The following is a 13,781-nucleotide window of genomic DNA, read 5'->3' as shown; positions in this document are numbered from 1 at the left end:
AAATAAACATTCTAGGTTTTACGTTCCAAAACCACGATCTCATTATGAGGCACGCCATAGTGGGGAACTGGCGTTCGTTAACGTGCACCTAAATATAAGTGCACGGGCGTGTTCGCATTTCGCCCCCTTTAAAATGCGGGCGCAGTGGCCGGCATTCGATGCCGCGACCTCGTGCTTATGAGGCCAACACCATAGCCACTAAGCAACCACGGAGGGTGTGCGGCATGTTCTGTTGTGGGATATTCTTCAATACGAAGGCATAGATGACGATTTCGTGGAGCTGCTGAGGGAGATCTATCGAGACAACCAAGTACAAGTGGCATGGGAAGGCTGAAAAGGAAATGAAATGGTGGGAATTCACCAAGGATTGAAGCAAGGATGCCCTCTGTGACCATTGTTGTTCACGCTTTACGTCAAGGGCATAGAAAGACGACTGGAAAACAGCGAATTAGGTTTTGATTTATCCTACATGCGTAATGGACAAATGGTGCAACAGAAGGTCCTTGGACTGATGTACGCAGACGACATTGTGCTACTAGCGGACAATAAAAAAGATTTACAGGTACTTGCGAATATCTGTGGGAACGCAGCGACAAATCTAGGCCTTAAGTTTAGCACAGAGAAATCAGGGATTATGATCTTTAATGAACACACGAGTAACTTCGTGGTGTCAATTCAACAGCAAGTAATACGCATAGTGAAGCAATATAAGTACCTCGGCGTACACATAAACGAAGGAAAGAATTACTCAAGCAACCACCAAGATAATCTCAAATAAAGGGGAAGCGGAATGCAGCAATAATGAAACACAGACCACTGTGGGGCCACAATAATAGTAAATTCCACTGGCGGATCTGGAGCAAGTTTTTTTGCTCCGCGGCCGAGAATTTGAATTCCACTGGCGGATCTAGAGCAAGATCGCATGTTCCACTGGGCGATTTGGGGCAACTTGCTCCGCGACGGAGCGCTCCGCGTTGATCCGTCTTATAGAGCCGGATTTCGCCGGAACTCCAGCGACTAGGCGCCGTCACTTCCGGAACAATCGGGTACGTCGGTTGCTTGCAGCGCTTTTTCAAGCGCTGTCTGGTAACCCTGTGGCGTTGTTTACAGTTCTGAAATGGCGTCGTTCGACCCTGCCGGATTGCTCGTTGCTTTGAGCGACAGCGACAGTTCGCACAGTTCCTCTTCAGAAAGCAGCAGCAGCAGCAGCAATGAGGATGAGTCGTACGTACTGTACGAAATTTTATTTAATGAAATGTTTGCAGAGCCTCCGCACAAACGCCCCAAAATCGTCGGCTACGTCGAAGAAGACGCGAAGTGCAGTTGCCGCTGTGCCTAGAACCCCCAACGTGGTCTAATGCGAGATTGGCAACATGGGTAACCGGATGCGTGCGACAACTTCCGCTGCAATCCCTGCCGGAGCGTGTTTATTTTTCACTGGTCGATCGGGATCGGGTCGCTCCGCGGCGGATTTTCTTGCTCCTCGTGGATTCGGCACACCGCTCCAGATCCGCCAGTGGAATTCACTATAAGTATGAGGTGGTGCGTGGAATCTGGAAAGGAGTAATGGTGCCAGCGCTAACATTCGCAAATGCCATTATATGCTTAAAATCGGATATATTGGCGGGTTTGGAAGTTAACCAAAGATCAGTAGGCCGGTTGGCTTTGGGAGCCCACGGTAATACGACAAATCAGGCAGTGCATGGTGACATGGGTTGGGCCTCTTTTGAAGTCAGAGAAGCACAAAGCAAAATTAGTTTTGAAGAAAGGCTCAGGAACATAGATGAAAATAAATGGGCAGCTAAAGTGCACAAGTATCTCTACATGAAAAGCGTGGACACAGAATGAAGGAAGAGGTCAAGGAAGTTGGCAACCAAGTACAGGATAATCGAAACTGTAAATCGATAACCAGGGGTCATCAGAAAGAAAGTGAGAGAAATAGAGACCGTGAATTGGATGCAAAGAATGTAAACGAAAAGGACAATGGAGATTTACAAGAATGAGAAGAAAGAAATTAGAAGGGATAATCTGTACAATAACACAAAGGGCAGTGCCTTGCTATTTGAGGGTCGAGCCGGTTGCCTAAGGACGAAAACATATCGGAACAAATATTCGGAACTAGATGAGACATGTGTATGCTGCAGTAAAGATCCAGAGACCACTCAGCACATCCTAATGGAATGCGACGGGATCCACCCAGCGAGAACCGTAGGTAACGTGCAACTCCCAGAAGCGCTGGAAGGAAACATAAACAGATCAGCCGTAGAGATCAGCAAGAGACGATTAGAGTACTGGTGGAAAAAAAGCAGGGAAAAGATGGATACGACCTGATCTCTTAAAATCATAGGCAGCGGTACAAGGTAAATCTTTGAAAAAGAAAAATAATGAGAGGTATACAAAAATGCTAGATAAAGAACATGTATAGTATACCTGATTAATTCAAGCAGCCTAGGAGACTATTGGTCGCCGCCCCGTTTCAAAGGGGATGCCAATAAATCATCACCATCATCATCATCACGGGGTGAAGTTCGGCGCGACTACCTCGCTAATCTGGAGATCGCGAGAGGCAGTGCGTGGGTGACGAGTGGGCGCGATTCACAGCAGTCGCCGCAGACAGACCTCCGCTCATGTCGCGCTTTGTGTCAATACAGACGACGCGCGCGACTCTGGGGCCATCTCGTAGCCATCGTCGCTGCAAAGCCCATCTTGCGCAGCACTACGCTTTTATTCTCACGCTTTCGCCATGCCCGTCTCCTCCGATTTCCGCCTCATGGTTCCGCTGCACCCTCCTCGCGCTCTCTTCGCTATCGCCGTCTTTCATTTGCCGCTGCGCTCCGCGTTCGCTCTTATCCTTCACCGTGCACGTTCACTCGGTCACGAGGTATGACGCCGACGGTCGCCGCAGGAACGGGCGCCTAAGAGCTGCACTCTGATAAAAACCAGAAAGCTACCGTTCGCTGCAATCGTTTCCCGGTATAGGTTACGGTTTCAAAAGCTGCAGTTAACGGGAAGCGCAACTGTGTGGCCGGTCTATACATGTATATAGCGCCACGCGTCGCGGCGTTGCCAGTCGGTGCGGTGTTTTAGGTGAGTTGTGTCGTGCGCTCCGATGGATGAACGTTCGGCATTGACTTCTCAATCAGTAGCTTCACCCCGCTCCTTTGCATGTCCACGTAAGTACCCGAACAAGGCCGAGGCGTCATCGGAGAGACGTTGCAACGCTTGCGCATTCATCCACGTAGTAATACTTAAGCGCTCTTGATTTTTATTTATTGTATGTATATACTCTTACACATATATCCGGAGCATCACGGCGACCAGTGGTCGCTGAGTCAGACGCAGCCTTATAAAGTGGGCCGACATGCCCGACTGGGTGTGCCTCAGCGGCCGCTTGTCGCAGGGGTGCAGCCACTACCACATGTCGGTCTATTTTTTAAGGCTGCACGATCTCCAAGCTGGGTCCACGAAAAAAGTTAGAAACGTACCCGACACTGAAAAGTTGTTGAAACTCGCTAAGATAGATTTTGCATTTAAAAGTGCGCCGTTGTTGTCTTATTTTTGGTTTTGTTAAGGCATTTATATTACTGTAGCTGCAGTTAAGTGCTCAAAATTCGGTTTGCCTTGTCCGTCCGTGGATTCCGTTACGCTGATGACGACCTCTGTCGTGATCGACGATTCACATTGATGGTTTCTGTCATCAAGCAACTTTATTGTCCCCCGCATCGTCATTTCCATAGAGTCAAGAAGATAAGTTATCCACTGCCCATTGCAGTGGGATTTGAGCCCATGCCAGTAGAGCTATGTGCACGTGCAAGTCGAGCTTGCTAACCACAGAGCTACCGCGCAGCAACCGTGCTTGGGAACAAGTGCAAGCGCGGATCTGTGAGTACAAGGCGTCACGCTCCGCACAAACTCTGAAAGCAGTGGCAGCTGTTCATGTATATCGGAGGCCAGAGTGAGCGTGGCTGTTGTAGACGAGGATTACGTTATGTAGCATCGCATAGAAATTGCTCTCGACATGACGGCGATGTGTTTGCGTGTAATTCTACGCTGTCTTGCTCGCAAAAAACAGCGTCCGCGGCACAACGCAGGCGTACAAAACAGTGATGATGCTAACCCTCAAACATGACACATACGCACAATAGCGCATGCGCCGAAAATAAGTTGGCTGGTTAAAAACAACGTCGCAAGCATAGACAACGCAGTAACACCATATTGTTTACGCAGTATTTCACAGGACTCCTAGCCGCCAAGTACCCTATATAGGAACGCTGCAAATTTACAGAGAAAATAAAATCCCTCAAGTCTCCTAGGTGCGCGCGCACGTGGCACTGCGTAATTAAGGCGAAAGCCTTTAATGGCTCATACTCGTCCAGCCATCCGTCCGGCCGTGCCCTGGATCGGTGCTAGCTCTGGCCTCTCCCCCTCACACTCTCTCAGCAATCACGTGATCGCACAGCGGCGCAAAGCAACAGTTGCGCCGCCACAGCTGTGGCCTCTCTCCCTTAAACTCTCTCAGCAATCACGTGATGGCACAGCGGCAAGCGCGGCAACGCTTTCCACTTTTCTTACTTTCTGCCCCCAATTCCCCCGCCCCTCAGATGCTGAGCTGTGCTCCCAACAAGGGCCGCAGAAATATGCATCTTTCTTTTCCACAACCTCTACTACTACTACTACTACTACTAGTACTACTCGTGAGACGTCTCATTGTAGCAGTCGAGTTAGTCGGATGGATCCCAAGCGGCCCGGAGACGCTTCCACGGCAAGCGGTTCGGAGAAGCGCCCCAAGAAGGTGGATTCCCCGGTACGAGACATGGCATAGTGCCATACATGGTATAGATATGACACACTTTGGAATTTACAAAGTGTCCTTCATATTTTTTTTTCACTCGTGACATCAGTTGCAAAGTTGCAGCAGACCTTTTGGCCTCTGAATTGAATAATCCCCAGACGGGGACATTAAAACGAGTCATCGAGCTATGCAGCCTTCAACACAACCACTGATTTTCACCTGCAGTGTAAATTATTTACAAAAATCCCCATAATGGGACTTTAACACGAGTTATCGAGCCATGCAGCCTTCAACACAGCAACTGCCTTTTCACCTTCAGTGTAAATTATTTACAAAAATTCCCGTGATGGGACTTTAAAACGAGTCATCGAGTCATACAGCCTTCAACACAGCAACTGCCTTTTCACCTGCAGTGTAAATTATTTGCAAAAATCCCCTTAACGGGACATCAAAACGAGTCATCGAGCCATGCACACAGCAACTGCCATTTCAACTGCAGTGTAAATGCAAACTGGATTTAAAAATTGCGCAAGGACACCAAGTTCCACGGCAATCGAGATTATGATGTAGTAGCCTCGGGCAGATAGGTGCTTGTGCATTGTCTTACTGAGCAGTGAAACAAGGAAATGTGACTGTTTTCCACGAAGTAAACAAACAGACGCCTGATTAGCCAAAATTACCCGACTCAAATATATTTCAACAGGAAAATATAGAGCCCCCCCCCCCCCCAAAAAAAAAACGCCCAAGCATTCCGTACAGTTGGTTAACCAGCGACGCTGAAACGTGCGGCCCCGGTGTTTAGCAGTGGGCTAATCCCGACGCTGTATTGAAGCGTTCCTCAATTATTGGTTACATGTTTGTGCTTCTAGTGGAACGCAAGCTCGGGCGGATGCTGCTAACCACGACGCCGAGCTAACTCGAGATATCTAACACATGCGAAAACAGCGAGCCGAGGAAGCGGCGTTGCGGGCAGAGCAGCCTCAACGTGGCAATGGCGGGAACGCGTTCGCCGGGGCCAACGCCCGCTCTCGGCGGGAGTTTCTCGAGCGGCACTTTGACTTCGACTGCGACGAAACGTCCACGTTGAAATCGCGAAGTGGAACGTAAGCGCCAATGGTGGGCGGATGCTGCTAACCACGACGCCAAGCTAACTCGGGATATCCAACGCATGCGACAACGGCAGGCCAAGGAGGCGGCGTTGCCGGCAGAGCAGGCGCCCGTGCTTGGGTACGACGCAGAGAACTACGTCACTAACGGCGCTGCCAATGGCGCGCGCGCACGGGTGTGACGTAGAGAACGACCTAACTGACGGCGCAGCCAATGGAGACGTTTAGCTAAACATGGGACGAACGGTTTTTTTGTTTCGCATAGCCATATACAGCTTGCGCTGTAAAAAAGTCTAACGTAAGTATTATGCCAAAGAGCTGGTCACAAGGCGGAGCAAGAGGAAACCAATGAAGGTAGAAAAGGTAAGGAGAACGAGACGCAGGTCTGGTTGACTGATCTGGTGGACGTGGAGGAAAGCTAGAAAGGGGATGGAAAGAAAGAAATGACAGTGAGGGAGGAAGGAACGATCAATGCGAACACGTGCGGTAGTCCATCACATCACGCGAACAATCGGTCACTGAGGTCAGTTGATTTCATGAACGGTAACGATGACCGCTGCGTTTTTTAAGCCTGCGACACGTGGTGCCATGGTCCAAGAATATTTATCTGAGAATGGTCTGCTATCTAATCGGTTTAACATACTCCCAAAAACTTTACGTATGATGTCATAACTATCAGAAAATCACAACACGTGTTCGGTCATCGCTTCTCAGTAGCATGAGTCACAGATACGTGTGTCTGGCATTCCAATAAGTAACGAGTAGACTTTCGCAAAAGCCGCCCCCAAACCAGTGGCGGAACGGTAGGTGCATCCTGCCGGAAGAAGTACGAAGCTTCAATGTAGGATTAGCCCTGTTGATGATGCGACGAATAGGTTCCTTAAAGATATGTATTTTAGCTAAATCAATATAGCTACCTTATACACAGTGAGTCAGAGCAGAACGCTTTGTCTATGTGCATAATTTGAACAACGCAGCGTGCCATACAAAAATGTCCCAGTTTCACCCGAAAAGCGAAGCATCAATTGCGATAGTAAATTAGTAGAGAGCTATACGGGAGTAAGGGTAATAGTTTTATCAGCTGTATCAACTTGGATATGTAGCAGCACTAGCAACGCGCAGAACTGTTGTCGACGCCGTCAGCGTTTTGCCCGCGTTCGCACCAAACGCGCGCGGCGTTGGTGACTGTACTTCGCCTTTCGGGCGAAACTGTGACTTTTTTATATAAATACGCATTTGGAGTGGCAAGTAAACGTCCCCTCCCTCCCTCCCTTTCTCTCTCCCGTCCCCCTACGGCCTTTAGCGCGACGGAAGAAGTCGCGTTTGCTCTCTGCCGTGCGTTCGCTCTCTGTGAAAACGCGCGTCACTCGCGCGCGTTCACTCGCACATACAGCATACGGTGTGCGGCGACGATTTCATCGCCGTTGGAGTTTGTACGGAACCTCACGGCGATGGTGACGCCAACGGAAGAAATGTGCTTGGAGGGTCCACTCCATGTAATTGCTATCGCAATAAAAGGACATTGCTTACATCACAAAGAACAAGTCAAAAGATCTCTGTGTAATCCACATTACACTTTCCACACTATCAGATAGTTACGTTGGCTCTTTAACAGCGGAGCTGTTTATACCGAGCGTAATCGGTCGGTCGTAGACAGAAAAAACTCCGCGGAGCGATGACGTCACCTCGCGTTGTCCACTAATCGCCGGCGCAGGTGCGTGGTGGTGGTGGTGAAAGACTTCTATTTGTACGACAAAACGTACGAGGAGGTATGCTCGGGACGACCCTGATGAGGCCGCCCCTTACAAGCACTAGGTGGAGTCCCTAGTACGGGACCCCAGTGGCAGTAGCCGCCGCCTGGGCGCGCTTAACCAGAGCCTTTTGGGCACGTAGGTCTGAGCAGCCAAGCAGGGCAGCCTCCCAGTCCTCCCGGGTAGGGTTGGGTAAGGGGGAAAAGGCATGGTTGGATGGGCAAGCCCACACCATGTGGTAGAGGTCTGAAGACTTCTCCGCACAGTGCGGGCAAGCTCCAGTAAAGGCCGGATAGAAATGTTTAAGAGCCGCCGGGCACAGCATAGTGTTCGTGAAGAGACGGAGCAGGAGACGCTCCTCCTCCTTTTTGAGGCCTCTACACGGGCGGGGGTAGAGTTCGTGGCCGGATTGATAGTAAGCTGTAATTTCTGTATACGAGTAGATTGGGTTGGGGGTGGACTCCTGATCGGCGGGGTCAGAGAAAAAAGGAGCCCGGTGAGATAGCGCGCGGGCGGCAGCATCCGCGGCCTCATTTCCTTCTAATCCCATGTGAGCAGGAGCCCAAACGACGTATCGGGGGTCGGGGTCCCCGGTTCGGCAGCAAGATTGAAGGACGCGATAGGCCAGGAATGGTATCTGACCCTGTTCGTAGTTCCGACAGGCCCCTCGCGAGTCGGTAATGATGGTTTGAGAGCGAGAATCGGATGCAGCCAACGCGATGGCGACTTCCTCCGCATATGTTATGTCTCTAGCGCGAAAGCTAAGGCCGTTAACTGTTTTGCCTTCGTGGACCACCGCGGCCGTAAACCATCCCCCATGGTATGGGCCGGTGGCATCCACGTAGAAAACGCCGGGTTTGGAATCATAATGGCGCGCCAGGGCCTCCGCCCGAGTCAGGCGTCTGCCATCATGGTGTGTGCGTGCCATGTTCTGGGGAAGAGGGCGCATGTGCAGGGCATAGCGCCATTCTTGTGGCGTACGTACGCGCTCTTCCATCTGTCTGAGAGGTTGGAGGTGTACTCGGGCAAGGAGGCGGCGACCCGACAGTGTCTGAGAAAGACGTGTGATTTGGTTGGTAAGATGAGCTTCCTTGAGCTCCCGATACGTGCTCACCATCCCCAGGCCCAGAAGGCGCTGGTTAGAGGTGCTGAGCGGGAGATCAAGGGCCCGCTTAATCATATTTCGGAGGATGACCTCAAGAGCGTCCTCCTCATGCTTGCGGAGATGGAGGTATGGAGTCGAATACAAGATTCGACTAGTCACAAATGCATTGACCAGCCGCAAGGCATCTTTGCATCTGAGACCCCCGCGCTTGTTGGAAACCCGGCGGACCATGCGGGCCACCTGGTCCCCCACCTTCCGCAGCTTCTCTAGTGTTGTGTCGGACCGGCGGTGTTGGTTGATGAAAAGTCCGAGGACTCTAATTTCATGTTGTTCAGGGATTCGACCATACTCTAAAGAGAGAGCAATTTTGGACGTGCATTTGGGCGAGGGACGGAGATTGCACGAATTCAGACTTTTGGGGGGAACATTGGAGGCCACAAGCGTGAGCATATCGGTCCACTATGGTCGCGTCTTGCTGCAGGTTGGCCTGCATGTCTCCCAAAGAGCCTTGCGTGGCCCAGATGGTGATGTCGTCCGCGTAGAGTGCGTGTTGCACCCCCGGGACAGCCTCCAGCTGGGCAGGCAAGTTCTTCATGGCCAGATTGAACAATAGGGGGGAGAGGACAGCGCCCTGTGGTGTACCTCTGGACCCTAGAGTGTATGGGCCATGTTCGGTGTCCTGTATGTGCAAGTATGCGTGTCTCTTTGTTAGAAATTGTAAGACGTACTGAAAAGCGTTACGCCCGCAGTTGGTTTGAGACAGATTAATTTAGGATGATTTCATGAGTGACATTGTCGAACGCTCCCTTAAGGTCCAAGGCCAGAACAACCTTGTCGTTATGGGGGCATTCGATGGGGTCTAGGACTTCCCGATTAAGTTGGAGGAGGACATCCTGTGCGGATCTGTGGGGGCGAAACCCGAACATGGTGTCCGCAAATGTGTTATGGTCTTCCATGAAAGTAGAAAACCGGTCCCGCACCATCGTCTCCATTAACTTGCCCACACAAGAGGTGACAGAGATGGGGCGGAGGTTGTCCGGATTTGCGGCTTTGCCAGGTTTAGGAAAAAAGGTGACAAGTGCTGTCTTCCAATCTATAGGGAGGGGCACTTCTCCCAGCCAGATAGAACTGAAGTATGCGAACAGTGAATTGTAAGTCGAGTCTGGTAGGTTTGCCAGGAGCTTGACTGTAATTTTGTCCCGTCCGGGTGCAGTGCCACGTTTCATTTTGGCCAGGGCTGCCTTCAGGTCGTGGAGATGGAAAGGTTGATCCAGCTCGGCATTCTCAGAGCCTGCATATGAGTATGCCGTCCCTCGGGTATCCTGGGTAGTGCACAGGTATTGGTCCCTGAGCTTGTGTGCTAGCTGAGTTGTGTGCAGGTGCGTGCTCGCTGCCCCCGACACAGACATGGCTCCGCCGAACTCCGGCCGCTACTGTGCATTCGCCGTGACGTCACCCCGGCGCGTCTGCGCTCGCCGCCCGTACACTGTGCGTCGCTTTCGCCCGACTTCCCCTACGACTTCCCCACCAGCTGCGCACTACTGCGCATGCGCCGCCACTCAGACGTGACGTCACGGTCAACTGTGTATGCGCTCCTTTGTTCCATATGAGAGCCGGTGCGCGGCGGCGGCCTGCCAGACGTAGATATGCGGTGCCCAATAAAGGTTCGCACTGCCGAGGAAGAAGCCGCTTACCAAGAATCCCGGCGTGCTGCTAAGCGAGACTACCACCGTCGCCGCCGATTGGACCCAGCATGGTAAGCTGAAGAAGCCGCTGCAAAACGAGCCGGAGACCCCGAGTACTTCCAGCGAGAGAATGCTTGGGAACGGGAGAGAAGGCGTCGGCTCCGAGGAGATCCCGACGTGAGAGAAGCCGAGAACGAATGGTACCGGAAGCGATAGTATATATAGACGCGCCATTATTTACAGGCGTCGCGCGAACTAAATGTATGTGAGACCCCCTGTATGGTGTGGTACTCGGAAACATTGAGGGTGCCCGTATGACTTAAAATCATTTGGCATTACTTCGTATAACTTAGCATCACTTCGTATAGCCAGGACCAGCTAGGAACCGATCATCTCCACTGTGTCTTTAGCATTGCGCCACTAGTGCAAGCTAGCCTGAATTTTTTTTACTATATTGCGCATTTCTTTTTATAAAATTCATTCTTGAAATTAATATGCTTTCAAACCACCACCCCCTCGCCCTTAGAAAGCGCGTTATAACCGCTGTTCTTTGTCCAATGCTCCGTAGTGGGCGAGTCCTATTAATTTGAGGAAAAAGGAGGCAACAGAAAATACGATGGAGGTCTTCGTTGTGGGGGAATGCTTCTGTCGCAGTAAATGAGTTCGAAGCAGAAGGAATCGCTTCAGTTTGCAGTCTTTTGTCTAGACGGCCATATCGGTGTCTTGTGCCGCCTGCCGTGGTGCACTTTAGCCCTTTCTACCGGCTGTAACAACCTTTCCAATTATTTCCCGTTTCGTGTTTGCAATGTTTACATTATGTTTTGCGCTGACACTTGTTGCTCCCGTAACTCTCGGGGCGCATGCAGATTGTTTACGTTTTCTCGCTTTTTGATCCTGACTGCGCTACCCTATTATGACTGTTATCAAGTTATTGCTCGGTTAAAGCCTTGTTTGCCGAAGTAAAAAGGCTGTTATCTTCTTCATGCATTCGACAGTGATAGTAGCATATCTTATCGATTGCACGCGTCACAAGAGCAGTGTTGTGCACCTCGAACCTCTAGCATCATATTTTGCACTATAGCGTTACGCATGTTCTGAGGCTATTCTATTCCTTCCTTATATAACCTCTTACCGACAGAGAACGCGAGCACCCCACTCGGCCGCGTTAGCTGTGCAGAACCGTCGTGCTTCAGGAACCTTCTGGGGTTGAATTCATTGGGTTTCTTCCAACGGTCAGAGTTCCTGTGGGCCATCCACAGATTCGAGAGAATCACGCTGTGCTTGGGTATGAAGTGGTTGCCAAAATGCGCATCCTCAGCCACCCTGCACGACAGCGCGAATCAAGTTGAGCTGCTTTCATTGCAAATGCTCTCACAAGCATGAACTAGGAAATAAGCAACCAAATTTCAACAGAAGACACATTTTATTACAGAATGGTTGCTTGTTGGGCTGGTTAGTTCATTGAAACTTAGGTAACCGCGCGGAAATATTAGGACGGGACGACGATAGAGACAGAGTGAAAATAGCGCTGACTTCCGACTGTTTAATAATTCTACGGACGATGCTAGGCATATGTACACATACGAAGCGCCAATAGGAAAGGGGAATTATAAGGAGGGAAAAAGAAAAAGACCAACAATCAGCATGACCGGCACAAGGTGATATCACTATGGTCCTAATCACCAATCATCTTAGAAATCTTAGTCCCTCCATGGTAAATGTAAGTGACCGCACGCTTACACACCTCTCTCCTGCACGAGCAATCTTAACCGTCTCGGCTGTCTCTCTGACCCGGATGTAAAAGAAAAGAAAACAATCCAGTCAGCGCTCTTTTCACTCTGTCTCTATCGTCGTCCCTTCCTTACTTTTTGGTGCTGTTAGTTTAATTTTATTTCATGAGAGTGCAGACTTAAACAATAAATTAGACTTGGGTACGCAAGGAATAATATTGAGATAGTTGATTCGACTTCAGAGAAAATAAGGCAGGGCGATTTACAAAAACGAGCAGGATGAAGTCAACAATAAATGAAACACAGAAAATCATGAAGTGATTAATTATTAGTTAATGTGTTAGCACTAGAAGTACCCAAAGAGGAAAAAAAATTGGTGTGTCACGTGTCGGAAGCTGGTGACATGTTCGGTAGATGTAGCGAGAGATTAGAAAAGCGCATATATATATAGATGTGCCGCGAGCAGGAGGTTGCGGACGTAGAACAACATGGTCGCCCGAACACTGCCTTCAATCTTCGGCTTCCTCAGCTTTCACCACTAATGCACCGCATCGTCATTGTGCGGTACGTCACAAACACACGCACACACACACACACACACACACATATATATATATATATATATATATATATATATATATATATATATATAGAAACAGTTTGCACACATACACATGTGAGCATGTATGCATGTGTGTAGCTGCGCCCGGAGATCAGGACGTTGGGCGTCACCTTGGTGCTGCCGAGGGCACCGAACCGCCGCCAAATCTGTCTCAACTGGCGGTCCGTCGAGCGCTTTAACAGAGAGGCATGCCATTTCAATCGCAGAACACCTACACAAACTTAGAGAAGGGAAACTGTACCTTCCACAGTGCAACAAAAATAATAGTAGCGGAGGCGTTGTGAACTCTATGCGACCGAGAGATGGCGCTGGCCAAATCAAAATCAATATCATCATCACCATTACGTAGTGAGCAATATGGCCGCTACTGTAGCGGCTTGTAGGGCTCGTCACGCTGATCGCACGCTGGGTTTGGACGTTTCGTTACCACTTTCGGGGCGGTATTCGTATGCGCGATACTCTAACATGACTACAGTTATCATTATTGTGCCGCCAGGTGACCAAGAGGCCTCAACTGGCAATAAAACACTTCAAAGTAGTAAGCTTACATTGTTTACTGTCAATGGTGAATGAAGCAGCACATGCCCACATTTTTCGTACAGGTCAGGTGGACTTGCTGTCAGTCACGGAGTTTATAACATGCAGAAACACCGATAGCCATCTATTTAATTGAATCGAAAGCTGAAATCGAGCGAAGTTTTCTCATCGCGTGCGACATGCCGCTAAAGCAGGTAGAACGAAGCTTCTGACAATGATATTTATACTGGGCTACCCTCATACTTGTACTTGTGTACAGTACTGCTTGACGTGTTTCATATTATACGTATATTGTAAGGTCGATCCACATAGGTCGCGAAGCTTCGGGCGAAAAGCGGTTCAGAACCAATTGTCACCGACATTAGCAAGGCTGGTTATGGGAGCAGCGATTGAAGCGCGACTATGTTTGGAGGGAATAAACACTGGGAAAGAAAAAAGCGTTTTCTCATTAAA

At 49.9% G+C, this 13,781-nt stretch overlaps 1 protein-coding gene across 1 annotated transcript in view; it reads right to left on the bottom strand.

Annotated features, from left to right (window-relative positions):
- Positions 1 to 13,781, bottom strand: part of LOC119459311 (cytochrome P450 2J4-like) — a 644,696-nt gene that overhangs the window by 487,972 nt on the left and 142,943 nt on the right. The window contains exon 8 of the mRNA XM_049671318.1: positions 11,637 to 11,762. Coding sequence (XP_049527275.1) covers positions 11,637 to 11,762 — 126 coding nt within the window. The remainder of the gene's footprint in view (positions 1 to 11,636; positions 11,763 to 13,781) is intronic.

This window comes from Dermacentor silvarum, chromosome 7 (genome assembly GCF_013339745.2).
Source record: "Dermacentor silvarum isolate Dsil-2018 chromosome 7, BIME_Dsil_1.4, whole genome shotgun sequence".
NCBI lineage: Eukaryota > Metazoa > Arthropoda > Arachnida > Ixodida > Ixodidae > Dermacentor > Dermacentor silvarum.
Note: the sequence above shows the minus strand (reverse complement) of the source record. Positions and strands in the feature narration are given on the sequence as shown.